The 18,414-nt window shown below is 42.0% G+C and overlaps 1 protein-coding gene across 28 annotated transcripts in view; it reads left to right on the forward strand.

The window, feature by feature from the left end:
• MAGI1 (membrane associated guanylate kinase, WW and PDZ domain containing 1) overlaps positions 1-18,414 on the forward strand; it is a 335,447-nt gene that overhangs the window by 279,614 nt on the left and 37,419 nt on the right. For all 28 annotated transcript variants that reach the window (XM_048316067.1, XM_048316068.1, XM_048316075.1 and 25 more), the window contains 2 exons: positions 707-889; positions 2,052-2,672. In XM_048316067.1, the coding sequence (XP_048172024.1) occupies positions 707-889; positions 2,052-2,672 (804 nt within the window). The remainder of the gene's footprint in view (positions 1-706; positions 890-2,051; positions 2,673-18,414) is intronic.

Here is an 18,414-nt window from a genome sequence, read left to right on the forward strand (position 1 = left end):
ATTCATACTTCACATCAGAAGTGTTTCATCCACAAGCGGCAAGGAGCAGAAAGGGAGGAGAAAAGACTTCAAACAGTGTCTGAAGAACAATGTCAGCATCCTCCTGTTTTCACCAGAGGAGGTCACAGGGTGGTAGCAGTGGTGGGGCTGGGGGTTATGCTAAAGGGTATCAGTGTCTTGTCAGAGCTCAGAAGTTGCGTTTTGCTCAGTGGGTTGGGAGAGGGTCAAGTGGTGAAAAACATGATGATGCTTCTTTCTGCAGAAACTCTTCACTGCAGAGTCCTTCTGTAGGAGGCCCCCTAACCCTGCCCCATCCTTCCCAGGATGGATATAACCACCTCAGCACAGAGATAAGACATACATCTTATCCCAGCTTTAATATATTCTGTTCCCAGCTTTAATATATTCTGTTCTTTAAAGCAGCATGTGTTTTCCCCTTTGTAGCCTTGGGGCTTTGGTGTGCACGACCACAGCTAACAAAGTGCCAGGTACTGGGGTTTTGTTCATGCCTTTTCCTGCGTGCCTAGGTCCAAGGAGATGGGTGGAGTGTTATGAGATGAGAGGATGCAGGAGTGAAGTGCAGTCCTGTCCTTGCACACTGCTGTGTTTGTCCACGGACTCGTCAGAATGGGGAGGGGCAGAGGAAAAAGAGATCAAACACTCTTGTCTGCCTGCTCATAGATTTTTTTCCAAACCTCCTATACAGGAAAACCTTTTTTTACACGAAACCCTTCTGAGTTGAAAGGGAAGTTCATCCACACCAAGCTAAGGAAAAGCAGCAGGGGGTTTGGCTTCACCGTAGTTGGAGGGGATGAGCCAGATGAATTTCTCCAAATCAAAAGTTTGGTGCTTGACGGTCCTGCAGCGTTGGATGGCAAAATGGAAACAGGTACTGGTGCTTTTTACCAAAATCATCACCACCACTTTGGTTTGTGTTTTTGCAGCTGGTTTTAAGTGCCATTTATAAAGGACTGTAGCCGTCATCCCCTTCTTGGGGAAAGGCATTCAGCTTTCTTATCAGCAAGTAAGGAAGTGAGATACATTGAGAATCTTGGGAAAGGACACTTCATGTATTGGAATTCCATCTCAGTGTCAAAATACCCAGCTGGGCACTGCCAGTTCCTGCTCTCCCCACCCTGATCCGAGGAGAGGAGCCAGCAGTTGTGGGGTTCCACATCAGGCTGTGGGTTCCTGCTCCTGGAAATGGATGATGGATTTTTGTAGGGCTGCACCACCATGTGTTTGTGTCTCTACCATGCTGCTTGCCCCTTTCCAAAGCTACTCCCAAGGAATGGGCAGAGCAGTGGGCTAATCTGCATCTCCCTGTGTGGAGGCACCAAGGGCAAATTCATTTTGCCAGAGATCAGATCGGGGATTTTGCCACAATTCAGTGGCAAAATATGAAATACTGTTTAGTGGTGAACACAGTGGTGCTGGGTTAATGGTTTGACTCAATGATCTTAGATGTATTTTTCCACTTTAATTCTATGAAATCCTCTTAGGCTTCATCTGAGGTCACAACTCCTCACTTTCAGTTGGACCATCACAGCACTTAACATCCCTGTTTTGCAGCCCCAGAGTTAATAAAATTACTCATAACTTAATCGATATCTGAATTTCAGGCTGAAATATGAGACATGACATGTGGCACTCACTGTGTTTGAGCAGTTGGTATTTGAGAGCCTTCTGTTACAGCTCCTGTGTGCTCTCAATTTTGTTTCTATCATATGTCAACGTGTAACAGTAAGAGCTGGACTTCAAAATAGCTGTGAAACGGGCCATATACCATCATTTAAATTGATTAAGTTTTTGCATGAGCCAATTCCATTTTCACTTTCAAAAACATTTATGTACATAAAGGCTTTATGCCATGAATCCACAGAGTTTTTGCTCACCCAAGTGTCACCACTCCTTTTTCTTGTGCTGAAATGCTACTGTTGCCTGTGAGTGGTACCTGTGCATGCTGCAGATCTGCTCTCAGGCTGTAGTCCTCACCTTTCTGCAGTGTGCTAAATGTATTTTCTTGGTCTGTCTGTCTGTGTCCTCTGCAGGAGACGTCATAGTCAGTGTGAATGATACCTGTGTTCTGGGGCACACTCATGCTCAGGTGGTGAAAATCTTCCAGTCCATCCCCATCGGTGCCAGTGTGGACCTTGAACTGTGCCGGGGCTACCCCCTGCCCTTCGACCCCGACGACCCCAACACGAGCCTGGTCACGTCTGTGGCAATTTTGGACAAAGAGCCGATCATTGTGAACGGGCAGGAAAACTACGACTCCCCAGCAAGCCACAGTAGTAAAACAGGAAAAGTAATAGGCACAAAGGAGGCAAGGCCCAGCAGCCCAGCTGAGGTCTCCTCCAATGGACCCCATGGCTACCCCAACGACACGGTGTCTTTGGCATCCTCGATAGCAACACAACCTGAACTCATAACTGTGCACATAGTGAAAGGGCCCATGGGCTTCGGGTTTACTATAGCAGATAGTCCTGGTGGGGGCGGCCAAAGAGTGAAACAAATTGTGGACAGCCCACGGTGCCGCGGCCTGAAGGAGGGCGACCTCATAGTCGAAGTCAACAAGAAGAATGTGCAGAGCCTCACTCACAACCAGGTGGTGGATATGCTGATTGAATGTCCTAAGGGAAGCGAAGTCACGTTGCTGGTGCAGCGAGGAGGTAAGTCTTCAAAACTGTTTTAAAACATCTCTTCTTGAAATTAAAAAAAGGAAAAAATGCATGTCACGAAAGATCTGCTCTCCTAAGCGTCTTGGTAGAAATTATTTTTGTCCTGAGGTGTAGGAACTGCCCCAAGCTGGCAGCTGTCAGGTCACATAGATGGTTAAAATTATTTATTGTGTTGCTGCACTGGGAGGGGATGCTCAGGTTCCCACATGCACACAACACTGTTAAGGGGCAGGAGGGTGATGTGGTTACACCTTTGCTTACATAACAAACCCTGGTCTCATGCTCGGAAAACTTGAGTGTTTTAAATAGAACATGGATGTTCCTTGAGCTATTCTGGGATATGGAAAAGGCTGGTAATATGTTCTGTAATTTGCGGTGATCAAAATCAGATACTTAATGACTCTCCATTGGGGAAGGATTATACCTGGAATACATCTGGGAGAGAATTTATATTTCTCCAAGTTGTAAGCAATTGAAATGTGACTTCTGCACATTTGTTTACTGTGCCATTGGGAGCTAAGCTCATTTTTTGGTTGCATTACCAAGGCCACCAGCAGGTACAAAACCCATCCTACAGGCAGTATGTCTGCAGCCCACATGGAGCATGGTTGGCAAGTAACCTGTCAGTGGTCACTCCATCCACAGGAACTCTTTCCCTGCACTCTTGTAAGTGTAAAGTAACCTGAGGTACCACCCCTTTAGCCTGTGGATTGCGATTACTGGGATAGGGTCAAGCTCACAGGCAAAGTCCAGCTCAGCTGTTGACTACGAAGTCAAGAGCAGAGGGGTCAGCTCTCCCCTGCTCCCTGGCATTGGCAGTGGGGCTCTCAGAGGGACAAAGGCCTGTCCCCACTGCTCCCTGTCCCATGCAGGTTTTTGTGGACAATACACACATGGGTGCACAGTGGATCACAGGAATGACCTTGCTGCAGAGGCAGGGTTAAACTGACAAGGAAGTGCTGAACACAGCCCCCAGCCAGACCTGGGGGGAGTGTGTGCTATAAAAGTACTTTCCTGGTGACTTCTCTAAACTGTTTTGATTGTAGTAAGCACCAAAAGCCAGTCCATTTTAACAGGGGACAAGTTGTTTCCTGAATTTGTAAGTCTGGTTTGCTGTTTTTCAAGACCTATTTCAAGGCATTGAATACATTGATTCTGCAATTCATAGCAGCTCTGGAGAAAGCACTGCCTTTCCTATATTGCTTTCTTTCCAAGTGTTTACTGTGTTTTCATATTTTAATAGTAAATTAGAAAGTAGAGAACAGAATATATTAAGAATTCTCCAATTTTCAAAGTTGAGTTCCTTAAAGACTTTCAGTACTAGAGAGATTTAAAAAATGCACTTCATTCTCATGATTAATATATGTATTATGGAGAAAATATGGTTGGAAGAAAAATAGCAGCTATTATTAATCCTCCTGGAGAGTGTGTATATATCGAGTAACACCATATATTAATTATTTGAATTGTGCCTGACATTTAATAATCCTCCTAAAGCCTTGAAGGCATAATGAAAAGTTTTGATGAGGAAATAAAAGCCTGGTTTTAATAAAATAGTAAATAGTTCCCTGGTACTCTTGTTGAATCTCTTCTTTTTTTTTTTTTTTTTTAATTTAATCAAGATACTAACCACATTTGCTATCACCTTCCTAGATAAGGTACCTTATCAGTCTCCTTGAACAGCTTCCCTCCCTCCTTCAAGGTCCTCACATTTCCATCTCGACACAGAGCACTTGCAGTTTCAAATTTCACACTCTCATGGTACAGAACTTGGAGATCCTGGTGGCCCTGGTCCACAGTTAATCATTGAAACAAGGTTCTCTTCACATCCAGAGAAAAGCTAGACTCAAAACGCACTCCAGCTGTGGCAGGGAAGCCAAGCAGAGTATGCACAGTAGTAGACCCAGAACCAAAACCAGTCAGGTTTGCTTAAGGCTTCTAAGGTGATGTTGGCAGATGAGAGGCTGGACGTGCCCCAGCCATGTGCGCTCACAGCCCAGAAATCCAACCGTGTCCTGGCCTGTATCCAGAGCACCATGGGCAGCAGGTGAGGGATGGACTCTGCCTCTCTACTCCATCCTTGTGAGGCCCCACCTGGAGCACTGCATCCAGCTCTGGGGGCCCAGCATTGGAACAACGTGGACCTGTGGGAGCAAGTCCAAAGGAGGCCACCAAGATGATCAGAGCTATGAGTTATTACCACAGGCCTGGGCCCTAGGGTGTGTCACTGTGTCCTGCAGCCGTAGGGAGGAGGAGGAGAGAAGATCCAGCAGGCAGGAATTGTGCAGCAAGATTGGTTGATTTAATTCTTTTACAAACTCTTTTATAGACTTTTTTCTTCATAGTCTAATTGGACAAAGGACCAGCCACCCCTTGGGGGTGATTGGCTGAAGTCCTAGAACGCTCATTGTCAAAATATTTTTCTACTGTACCATAAACAAACTTTTCAAGGTTGCAGGTGGCTTGGTTGTTTACATTCCCTGCTACCTCTTCTGCGTGAGAGAAAAGTCTCTCACAGACTTAGAAAATAGCAAGAAAATCCTTGCTAGCAGCATTTTTGTATCTACAACGAGTAGCTCTGCTATGAGTACAGGTGGAGAGTTGGGGTTGCTCAACGTGAAAAGAGAAGGCTTCAGGGAAATGTTATAACACTTTCCAGTACATAAAGGGGCTTGCAAGATTGCTGGAGAATGACTTTTCACAAGAGCGTGTAGTGACAGGGCAGGGGGAATGGCTTTAAACTGAAAGTAGGTAGGTTTAGATTGGACATTGGGAAGGAGCTGTTCCCTGTGAAGGAGCACCCTGTGAGGGTGGTGAGGCCGTGGCACAGGTTGCCCAGGGAAGCTGTGGCAGCCCCATCCCTGGAGGTGTCCAAGGCCAGGCTGCCTGGGGTTTGGAGCAGCCTGGGATAGTGGGAGGTGTCCTGTGCCCAGCAGGGCAGCTTGAACTAGATCTTCAAGGTCCTTTCCAATCTAAACTATTTAAAAAAACAAAAGGTGGAACTGGCTAAAATCCACCTGGCACTCAGTGCTGCTGCACTTGGGTCCTTTTCCCTGTAACTTTACCTCCTGTTACCCCTGCCAAGTCTCTCCTCAGCAGCACCATCCCCAGACAAGGCGCCACTATTTATTTTGGTCCGACTGCAGAAATGTATTTGGCTCGGGTGTCTGATAAGCTCCTTCAGGGCTTTTGAAGCTGTTCTTTTGCTTCCCTGTCACTTATCCTTTCCTCCTCCTCCCTCTGGTGTCCAGTGAGAAAAGTGCTCAGATGCTGTCAGCATTCTTCCTTCAGCCCAACATTTGCATTCAGTCCTGCTGTGCAGGAAGCATCCCTGCAACACTAAGGCTTGTATTCAAGAGCTGTCGAAAGGATTTTCAGAAGTGATTACTAATCAAGCAGAAAAATATCAGAAAGAGATGTGCAATACACAGGAAAAGCTCTGCCTGCTCCAAGCTGCTGGTGCACTCCCAACAAGGAGGTCTAATTGTTAAAATGCAAACCCAGAGCTGCTGAGAACAGCCTGTAAAATATTTACTGTGAAGTGTGTTCAGCTGAAGCACTGGCTTATGGGAGAGGGCAAATCCTGCCGCTGCCTCTGAGTGAGGAACACAAGGATGATTTCAGGAGGGATGAAGCTGAAACGCCCCCTCTGTGTGCTAATGTCTAAAATCGTTTGCAGAACTCATGCAGGATTGGGGCAGAGGGATAAATACTTGTACAAAGTCAGATCACTGAGAATTTGCTTCCCAGAGGCCTCAAAAAAAACTTACCTTGTCCATGTTCTGGTTTATTTTCTAATTTTTTATTTTCTTCTCCCTCCTCCCCTCTGTAGGATTAATTATTTTGCTGTTGTTTTCCTGTTTCACCTATATATGGATAAAACTGGATAAAACTCACTGATCTTGAGGGGTTCAGAAAGAGTTCAGCCCCCCCAGGGTGCAGAGGGTTGATTGGGCCAGTTGGCAAAGCTGCTTTTGCTTAGCAAAATGAAGGGACAGAGGGGACAAAATAATTCTTGTCTCTATTAGGCAGGAGAGATAGAAGGTATTTAAACGAAGAAGTTGACTGAACAACCGTGTGTTGTTTGCTGAGAGTAAGTTAAACTGGGAATGAGAAGTGAGTGCCAAGCCATTAGAGCCTGTAAGTAAAACTGGAGGAGGCACAAAGGCTTTGCTGCCTGAAGGTGAAGCTTGGCACATTTGAAGAGGACAGGACATGGTCCCTGAAACAGCAGAGGAGGTGCTTGATAAGCCAGCAGGACCATTTGAGGGCTCTGTGCCTGAAAGTAAACGGTGCTGCTGCTGCAAAATGGAGAATTAAGTATATGTTTTTGTCCCTGCACTGGAAATTGTGATTACGTACTTTATTTGTTTTAAAGAATTATGGCGAATGTGACCACAAAAGGTACAACTTGATTTTGAATGTTTGTAGCTGAAAACGTTCTTTCAACCTTGTACCTACCAAGTACACAAAGTACTTTCCACAAAAAAAAACCCCAAAAAAACCAAAAAGAGCGAAGAAACAAGGTAATATTATTTGCCACTTGAAATCCATTAGTCATTGAAGCCTTGCCTATGCACTGTAATCAACTGAAATAAGCAATTCTCAAATACCTCTCCATTCTGCATGGACTCTATTCATAATAAAAACAACATTTTGTCAGGATAATTTCCCTGCTTCCCACGGGACTTTTATTCTGGAAGTTGTGTTTATGGTGGGGCAGGTTGTGTCAGAACAAGTTATTCTGCAAAACTACTGTGCTGTATTTTTTGGAATCACTAAGATCTAGTCTTTGTTTCAGTGAAAATTTCATGTATTTTATATTTTGTGAATTGCCTCTGATTAAAGAGGATTTTTTTTTCCTTTTTTTCCTCTTTTTTAGGTCAATCTTCAGGTTAACCAAAATATATGTGTTTAGTTTGTGTTCAGTTCCAAGAATTACACTGGGCAGTGTTTGTGCAGGTTTGAATAGACAATTTACCTTCAAAGCTCTCACAGTTGCATCTGTATTCACCGGAAGGTCGAAAATAGCATAAACCTTGAGCCTGATCTACATAATCCCCCTGAAGATGTGTTCCCACTTTGCTCCAGATCAAAGTAAAGGCACACAGGTGAAATGTCCCTCACATATCATGTGCAAATCAGTACCATTTCTAATTGCTTTCCCTAGTGCCAAACTCACATTAAACTGGGAAATGCATCTTCTGGAAAAAATATATGTGCTAGATAGATATATAGATATATACTAGAGTGTCAAAATGAAATGTATTCTGTGGGAAGACGAACCAATGCAACATCTACTTGTCTAAATGCCCATCAGTGGGTACCTGAGTCTTACCTCCATGTAAGAGTCCATAGTAATATCCTATTTATGGTTCAATGGAATGGAAGGTGTTTGTGAGGAGTAGTGAGGTTGGTGGGAATGGGGAGAGGTCTGTTGCAATAGTCCTGCTCACTTGGTCCTCAAGTCAGTAGGCTTAAGATGTTCCTCGTGACACATGTAACTACAACAAAAATTTGCAACAATGGAAAAAAATTACAAAGCTCTAAAGCAATAAACCTATTCCTTAGCTTCATGGACCTTCCCTTGCTGGAATTCCCACCTGGAAATGAAGTTTTTCCTTCCCTTCCTTAGCTGGAACTGGATCACTGAGTGGTAAGAGCAAAAAAAAAAAAAAAACCTGTTGGAATTAGAGCTCCTTTTCAGTTGCTGTCCCTAATGATGTAAAACCATGGTATAATTAGAGCTGCAATCAGCTATTCAGTGCAGACTTGAACTCTTTTGAGCAAGCCACTCACTTCTGTTTGCCCTTTAGGCTTGCAGTGAAGAGTGAGTTGAAAGTCATGCCACTTAAGCATTGAGCTGCCAGAAAATTTCAAACTGTCTTAGCAGCTGCTGAATTAGAGAGAAAGTCAGTCCAAACTGCATTTGGGACAAAAATCACAACCTGGGAGTCATCTGATGGTTACCACAGAGCATGTTTGCCAGTGCCAAAGCCTGTGGAACGGGAAGAAAAGTTCACCATTTCCAGCAGTGTTTTCAGCTCAAGTACAGAGGGACCAGAGCTTTATAGTGAGGTCTTTGTGCTGTGTTTGTAGGAACTCCCTGGACCCCATCTCGCCGAGCACAGAGCTGCTGATGCCAGTCATCGTTCATGTGCCACCGTTATGGTTGGTTTTCTTACTCTGCTCCACAGCCCACCATGCTGGGTCAGCTCCTTCCCTGGACCCCCAGAACAGGGGCAAACCTAATTCCTCTCTACCCTCTGGTGTGCTCAACTGACTTCTAAACTTTTTTAAAATCCCTTTTCAAATCACCTCTTTTTTCCTTGTCTTACCTTCTGTCCATCACCACCAGCCTACCAAAGCTCCTGGTACCTTCTACTCAGGTATCTTCCACCAAACCTGTTTGTTGAATCTTTCAATTTGTCACTCAGTAGAGGTTGTTTTGAGCTGTATGCTGAAAAATACCTGATATTGTAGTACAAATAATACCATCCAGACTCATAGGCACCCCTCATCCCTTTATGGTTAGTAAATCATATTTAGGAAATTTAGTTCATTACTTTGTATTCCACGGTTATTACTTTATAATTCCAGAGTTATGGATTTATTGATTAACCATGGACTCTTGTTGGACATTTAAAAATCTGTCTTCAATTATTTCTTCTTGTTTATTTTTGTTACTGTATCCTTTAAAGAGCATTGCCTGGCAAGAAGGGAATCAGATTAGTGAAGTTTGTAAGTTGGTTTACAAACTGTGTTAGAAATGAGATGTTTTTAAAATGTCTTGCATTGTGCCTATTCCATTTTCTGAAAACAGACAATCATAGTAAAAATGCATTGTTAAAATTTAGGTGCAGGGAAGGAGCAGGACTGGGCGAGCCTTTAGTTGGGAGTAGCCGCATCTTTTTTTTCCGAACCACCAAGTTACTCCTTGTTATTCTCTTTTCTCTGTTGACTGGAATTATATTCTAACAAGGCCAAAAGAAACTGATGAGACTTTAAAGAAAGTTTAAAGCAAGTTTGATGTCACATTTAGCATTCTCTCATAGCCTTATTCTGATTAGGCACTAGTATATCAAGGAGCAGATAGAAAAATCAGTTGAAGTCAGGAAAAGATGAAATAAAGGAAATGTTATAAGTTTAGGTATTTTTAATAAGAAGTTTGAAGTTCATACCCCTGATTAGAATTGCTTATGTGCATGTGTTTCAATCCACTGTGCAAGTTAATTTTCCTGCAGCAGCTCCAGAGTGTTAGATACGCCTTTTTGGGATAATGCTGTGTATTGTTATGCAGCACCATACACTGATCACTGGTAATTGGTTTTGTAAAGCAAGCGAGCAGAAACTTGTTTTCTCTTTGTGATAAAAATAAGCTGAACTTAACATTTAAAATCAGGTCGTCTTATAAATAATGTAATATTTTGGGATTACATGGTGTTTTTTCTCCTTCAAAGTGCTTTACAGGTGTTAATCTTAGTGACATTAGCCGTTTGCTTTTGATGATCTGAATTTTTGATGTTTGGGATGACTTTGCTTAGCAAAAACACAAAGGGGAGGTTTTGGTGCTGCCCAAGTCCATGACAAGGCTCCCATTAGGCTCCAGGAGGCAGCAGGGTTTCACCCAGGTTTTTCATGCCTACAGATGCTACATCCACTAAGGGTAATTGTTGGTAGCTTGCTCAGACACCAAGTAGTTTGATGTATGCTACTAATGTTTGTATAAATAATGCATTTGGAGGAACTAATTAATTAACATTGCCAGGTCCTGCTGGAGTTTTTCAGTACAAGGCATCCAGTTGAAATAGTAATTGACAAACCCAAATATCAAAAATCCCATGTGTGCAAAAATCCAAGGAACTCCAAACAAAGCACATTGTCCTATAAACACCAAAACCAGCAGCTTTATAATATTACAGTTCTGATAATGAAGGAGATGCGGCATTGCTAGGGTATGAACATTTTAATTGCCTGCAGAATTTCCAGCTATTGCTGGTGTGATCCATGTGAAGTGCTGACACTAATCTGTTAAGTATTCGAGGCACAAGTGTTTTTTCCCCTCAGCTACTCTTCATTAACTCCATTTGCACTGATTCTCTCCTAGAAATGAGTAAGCAAATGAAGAGATGCTTGTGAAATCTGCTTTTTGGGTCAGCATCAGCTTTACATGAGCTACCCTGCTTTTTTGTGGCAGCATGGCCTATGTATGCTATAACTTGTATCCCCCAGATATATGTGTCATCTGAGCTCCAGAGTCGCTTGGAAGTGTAAAATAGGATAGAGCAGTTGCTGATTCACTATTTGGCATTTTGTTACACATTTTGCATTTATTTCAAGGGTTGATATCTTTTAAAGTTTTTTGCTATTTCATGAAACATGCTTTAAGGCCAGGAGGAAACCTGTACTTCAGTTACTAAGGAGATGAACAATTAACACGTTCGGAATAAGGAAATAATGTCAGTTTTGTGTAGTCCTGCATGCTGACAGCACAATAGTGATGGTGTGCATGTTATGTGCATGGCTGCCTTTCTGTGGCAGGGAATCTGGATCTGCTTTAGCATCAGTTAGAAAACCAAAGCATTTGCTGAATGCTGGAAGGAAAAAAAAAAATGGCTGAAATCTCCTCATCAGGATGTTTTATTGCCCAAACCACCTTATCTTGCAGAAAGCAGTAGGCTCTAAGATGAGAACAAAACAGGATATTGCTTAGTAAATGAAAGATGAGAGCTCTGAAACTCTTCCTAAGGGTTTTTTTTTTCCCCCTCCTTAGCTTGAGGTTTTGAAAGTTGGTGCTTTTTTTTTTTTCACCTTATGTTGATTTGGTTTTGGTATTAAATGCTGAAGTGGTGGAAGTGGAGCAGCTCAAACCCACACAGTGTTGTTTTATATCTGATGTGATGTAACACAAGGTGGCACAGCAGAACCTAATACTGTGCATGAGATAAGGCAGATTTAGCAGGAGATGTGCCTCCCACATCTTCATCAGGATTTGCATGGCAGGAAATGGAGCAGACTTGGAGGTGTGCAGCAAGGAGGGTTTCGTTCCACTCAGGTTTTCCTCATCAGGAACACACTGCCTGGGTGACATTTTGGTGTGCAAGTAAATAATGAGTTTTTATCAGCCACACTCCAGGTAGGTGCAGTAGCTGCTGCCTTGATTTGGCATAATAATAACTAGTCACAACAGAAGTAATGAGGTATCAGAAATCCAAGAAAGGTCTTTGTTTATCACTGTAATTAAATACATTTGAAGAGTCATTAAAAGCAGTAGCAGGTGGGTAAAACTGAGGAAGAAGGATGACTTTGTAATGGACTAGTCAATGGTTTTGTTCTGAAATTGATTGCCTTTAAATATCTATCTGCATGTCTCTACATCTCTCCATTCTGAATTTAAATGTTTTTCCCTTTCTGCATTGGGATGTTATGTTATTCATTTTAATGTTTATTTTTGTCTCAGTCAGATATGCTTATTTTTGTGATGGTGATAGATAGGCAAACTGAGGCCTGCACTCTGGTGCCAGAGGAATGGAAAAGATTCATTTAACCTGTGCCTTTTGTGCCAGAAGACCTGCAGTGCACCGTGAGTTGGTCTTAAGCAGCTGGCAGGGCTTGTAGGCCAGACAGACTTGGTAGAGGAGGCTGAGCTTCAGGGACGTGACACAGCAGGCTGAGGATGCTTGGACAGATCAGGACCCTGTGGCTGGAGGCACATGAAGGTGATGTTGGTAGGGATGTGCAGGTAAATAGCAGTCCTCAGAAGTTTTCTTTCCATCCTTCAGGATTAGTTTCTGAGATGTACAGGTTACATCCTTAGAAGTAAGATGAAGTTACTGATCTATTTTAATAGAAAACTAGTTTCAAACTAATAAAGTTATGTTTTGTGAAAACGTCCATAAAACCATAGTCCTCTAGTAGAGCATTTTAGTGTGGCTTGTGTGGATGTGCACTCCCCAGGTCTGAACCTGGCTAAGCATTCTGTAAATACTAGCTTATTATTAAGGGATGTTATATATTAATAGCAGCATCAAACTAATGCCAAGAGGGCCGTGTTTGTAGGCGTCCCCTCTGTGCAGGCTGCTCTCTGGATATGAAATATGAGAATCTGCCATAAGCCACCCAGTTTGAGCACATGGATTTACACATTGTAGCAGTGCAGTGGTAAGTCTGAAGACAAACACTCTCACTGAGCAGCATAAATACAGATGTGACTAGCAAAATATGGTTTCTCATCTTTGGCATCCTCTATACTAAGCTTGGAGTGGCAGTGGGATTGGCCTGGAGGTGCTGCTGCCCTTTGGCACCCACATGGTCATGCCATGGGACGGCCATCTGGGGAGAGGAGCCATGGGACTACGCATCTTCAAAACTGCAGCATGCCCCAAAAACTGTGAGATGGTTTCCAGAAATAAAGCTTGTAAGTCATGGATTTTATGGGCTTCTAAAGGATAGGTACCCTCATGGATAGCCACACATGTATGCTTATGTATATGAAAACTAGATACATAATTCTGTGTATACACACACCCTTTTCTGTGTAAGAAGAACGTGGAGGTCTCTAATTACTTTCCAATTCCAGTGTTTAGCGTCTGAAATTTGTGAGATTTCAGAAATGTAATGTCTATGTACATATTTGTTTAAATATCAACAAAGGTTTTCATCTAAGCATATGACTCCAACAGCTTGAGTTTTATGATAAGCACTTCATTTAATGAGATTCAAAATAAAAATACAAGAACTTTTGACATGCCATAACAACCAGAGGCTAGATGGGTAATTGTCACACTAATTCTCAATCTCTTTATTATCTTACTGTCTTGGCATTACCTTTTATATATATATATATATATATATATATATATATATTACTGCATAGTTAAATTTATATTTTCATAGTAATTAAATAGCATTTTATTAGCCTGTATCTTTTTTTATCACTTCTAAAATCAATACTCATTTGAGATGCTGAAAATACGACTGAGACTTTAATGGCGAGGAATTGTTCAGCATCCTAACCAAAAATGAGTATTTGAGGCTAATAAAATTTAGCATCTTTAGAGCATCTAAAACTGAAATTCATCTTAGTGGCAATAATGTTCTATGCCTCATTATGTTTTTCGTCAGTGACAGTGGGTTAATAATGCCCAAGATGATCTCTTCAAGACATTGCTTGCTTGGCATTAGCATTGAACATTAGCATTAGAAATGTAGCATTTTTCACTGCATTTGGTAGTTACCAAACTTGATTTATGTCAGGGCTATATTACTGCAGTGTAAATTATTCTCTTGCTTAAAGCTTGTATTGCATAGCTAATTTTTTTTGCTAGTGCAGTGATGCTCTTGTTATGCAAATCACGATGACGAGCAGAAAAGTTTGGCAGGGACAGGTAGGGGATTTCTTCTTGATGTTTTTCTTTCTTCTCCTTATGCTTGCACAGACTTGCCTCTCTTGCTGCAGATTGTTCTGGTCTGGAAAAGATCAACTTCCCTCTACTCTTTTAAATAGTGTTTGTCCTTTATTAGAAATTCTTTGGCAATGGATCATACGGAATCAAGGGGATTGCTTTGTCACCACCAATCTCCTGTCCCCTGCCCCCCCAGCAGCGCTAATGGCCATTAGCGTTAATTATTTAAAGTTCCTTGTTTTGCACACAGAAAGCAGCGATCAGTGTTCAATGCCAGGTATGTGGTTGTGCACCCTCTGACTCCAGTACTTTACCTAAACCTCATCTTCCAAAGTGTCTGTTTTCTTTGATACAGCCTTTGGGTTTTATTCAGCACAGTGTAAGTGCTATTTAGAAAGCTTGAACCTTTTATTTTTTTTCCAGGCAGGAACATTTTCTCTGTAAATGTTAACCTTTGGACAGAGTCCGAAATCTTTATTTTCTTGTGTTTTTCGTCTCTGAATAATTTTCAGCACTGGTGCATTCTGGGCTGCAGGTGACACAAGGGCAAAACCTTATGGGTGACCTTTCTTCTTAGGCTCACCTATGGCTTATTTTGCTCTTGGATATAGATGGTCCATAAGCTGTCCAAGTTGGAAGAGTTAAGGAACTGTGAGAAGTGAAGATCTAGAAACAGCTGTTCTTCTCTTTCATGTGCAAAACCACCCCAAAACTGAAAAATGTTGGGCAGTACACAGACTTTCTAAGCCATAAAGAAGATGATAGTCTGGCCTCCAGACTGGCCCTTTAGCAATTCCAGGAGCCTTTGTCATATGGGTGGGTTGTGCAAACTACTGAATTGTTCCAACTTCAGTTGAAATCCCATTGAAATATATAATTTGTGTGTGTGTGTGTGTGTGGTGAAAGGCGAAGTGTTCACACCAGCTGGCCTCCACATGTCCAAGCTGTTGGAATGGGTTTACTGCATGACTGTGGTGCCCAGAGATAGGTCTTCCTTAGCATTTAACTAGATAATTTTGACCTACCATCTCAAAAACATGGGGCTGTAGAACAGGGCACGTTGTGTCTGGTGTCTATTTAGGTAATTTTGGGGCATTTGTGGCCTTCTGAGCTCTCACCAGAACCAGGCCCAGGCTGTGGTGTGGGGGTTTGTAGTCTCACATTGCATTCTGTGTATGCTCAGTAAAGCAGAGTTTGCCTTGTATCATGGTGTTCCCATGTTACTTAGGTTGCATAAAGACAAAGGAGTTGAGGAAAAAAATGTTCCTCTAAAAATGGCGTGTTAGAAACAGCAACACTTGGGGTCAAGTTTTGTCCCGTGTGTTCTTCCATGAACTCATCATAAATAAGGTTAGTGACCTTACAGCTTCCCAAAAGTTTTACCACTCAAGACTGCGCAGTTAACACAAATAATATTAAGTAAGCTGAATTATGGATTTAATTCATGGGTCACATCACTCACAACGTAACACAGTGTCACGCAACAGAAATACAGCTCCTCATGGGTAATGGCATTAGGAGTGCTGAAGTCATGCTGCAAAACTTGCTTAATGATTTGCATTTTTTCCCCTATGTTACAAAATGTAGTTGAGCAGATGGATGCAGCCAGCTGTACATTGAGCTTTAGGGAGTACTGGGGAGAAAAGAGAGAGGGTTTTGTTAAGATAAATGTAATAATCTCTGTGATAATTAGTTTAATTTAGATCCCTGCATCTGACTCATTTTTGACTAACCTTGTATGAAGTCTTTCTTGCTTTGCTGATGGGTCTGTGAATTTAGTTTGATTACAATGCCTTTTTTTGTTCTTGTGGATTGCTCACTGATCACTGATATTTTTCATTAAGCAGTTGCTTTATTACATTGTTATTTAGAGGGGAGTAATTTGTGTTTTCTAATTAATTTAATTCCAGGCACATTTAGTACGTAGCTACAATGAGCCCAATCAAGGGGTTTTAGGTCATATTGACATTGTTTACCAGATGTGCTCGTTTGTTTTAAAACATTGTTAACTCTGTGGTGACAACAGCCCTGTTTGATTTCTTGACTGTTCCATCTTCTCTAATCCGTATCTCCAAAATCCCCCAAAATTAAAAGATGCATTTCAGGTACTAGTGAGAGATGTCCATAGGTATCAAATCACAGGGAAATTATATTGCAATGTCAGTATAAACTACTATTATTCTATTGTTGGGTTTGATGGCATAGCAGGGACAAGCCTTCTGGCTTCTTCTAGCCAGGGATGTGAAGCCATTTATCCAACTACCAAAAAGCTGGATAATGCTAAGAAGATGCAGACTGGGTGTTTTGTCTGTGCTTGGCCCACTTACTTCTGAAAGAGTTGCAGTGAGGCTTCAGGAGAGAACGGGGCAGCCAGGAGGATGAGCTTCCAAGCAAGGCATGGCGTGAGCAGTGATGGGACACGTTAATGGAATCAAAAGGCCAGTGTTGTAATTCACAGTTGTCACTATCCCAAATTCATAGGCTTGGGAAATGTTTTCGCCAGAAGCTTTTTGGAAAAGCTCAGCATTTCCTTGCTAGTGGAGCTCCCAGGATTTGGGGGTTATTCAAGCACTTCGTGTTCATCACTGTTAAATACTGTATCCATTCCATCATCTGGGCATGAAAACTCCCCATTATACCTATCATTTGCTCATTTGGCCTGCTGTGCCAGGAACTGGAGTTCTAAAATGAGACCCTAATTAGATGAATAAATAATATTTTCACGGGGAAATGTACAGGCAGGTTATTCCCCTGGCTATAAGCTCGTCCCATGAAAAACTACCAACATTTGTTAACGTGTTCTGCAGTCACTTACTTTGGTAAGAAGTAAATTACTGCTTGTTCTGCAGCAAAGTCTGGCACAGAGCAGTGACACTGTAAGATTTATTGGCCTCCGAAGGACCCGCCAAACAATAGCTTTGATGTGTTTTGCATTATTTTTCAACTGTTTTCCATCTCTTCGGGGTTGGAACAGCAAAAATAATGACAAGGTTTGAAGGAAAGATTTGTTCAGTAGTTCATACCTACTAAATTTTAACATTCAATGCTTGTGATGCAATAGACTGAATTCTGATACAATTTGACCCAGCAGCTCACCTGCATTTCCACTTTATTTTTGGAGGGAACATTTAAAACGTTGTTAAATCTTTTCTGTCTCATGCTGGTCTGTTAAGGGTGTGTGCGTGTGCATGGGGATCTGTTCTAGCTATTGATTTAATAGGAAAGAGCATCTCTTGGAGAGTAAACGTGTGTGCATGCATGTGGAAGGAGAGACAGAGAGGAGAATCTCTATCTCTTTGTTTATCTCTGTGATAAATGATGCCTGTTAAAAATGTGACTTGCCATGAATGTTATTAGTGTTTTCCTCTTTAAGGGTATTATACAAAAACAGTCCCCATCAGCAGAAATGAAGCTGCAGTCTTGATTGTTTAGTTCAAACAGTTTGATGTTTCATTGTCCCTCAATCAATCACTGCCTAGATGGGTATCAGCTATTGGCTGGAAATGCATCGGAGTGACATACAGAGCACTGATATTCCTCAAAATCTTGAAAATATTTAAAATAGTCATTACAGTATGCATCCCAGTCTGAAAGCAGCAGCAAAGTGAGCTCTGATTATCATTTTTAATTGTGTATCTTCCCTATTCAGTGCTAACATCTCCCAAATTACCTTAAAATAAGCATCTTCCTACACAGATTTGTAATTCACTTGCATTGCTTATTTTATTCTCTGTGTAAAAGTTAGATGAGGGCATGGGGTTTAGAATAAACAAAATGCATAAAGTAGAAAATGTAATGCAGCATAAATGCCACATAAATCACATCCTAAAGACAAAAGCAGATTTTAAACATCTGAATTACTGAGCACTTAATGTGGAGTGTAATCTGTGTTTTGGTTTATGTTTGTTTCTGGAGTGTCACACAGAGCAAAATACAGGGGGTTTCCTCTCTCTTCCAACAGCAAGGGGAAAAGGGAGGTCTTGAGTCCAAGAAAGAGCTTTCCCTGCATTTTAGGTAAATCCCCAGACAAGTGTGTCCTTTGCTGCTGGCAACTGGGCTCTATGCACAAGTAGTTGATTGAAATCTCACTTGAGTTCTCTTGCTCATGACAGACTGAGTAAGACACTGCTTCAAAATGCAAAATTGTCCTTGAAAAAACCTTTCCTGGTGCCTTCCCAGTTGTTTGTTCCTTTACATCACCTGCAACCTGTGTAAGCCCCCCTTCTCCAAGCTCCCTAGCATCTCCCCCAGGGGTCAGGGCACTGGTAGTTCTGTTCTCAAGCCACAGCTCTCTATTGTACCTAACAGATAAAATCTCAGGCTTCAAA

The sequence above is a fragment of the Corvus hawaiiensis genome, chromosome 11 (genome assembly GCF_020740725.1).
Source record: "Corvus hawaiiensis isolate bCorHaw1 chromosome 11, bCorHaw1.pri.cur, whole genome shotgun sequence".
In the NCBI taxonomy this organism is placed as follows: Eukaryota; Metazoa; Chordata; class Aves; order Passeriformes; family Corvidae; genus Corvus; species Corvus hawaiiensis.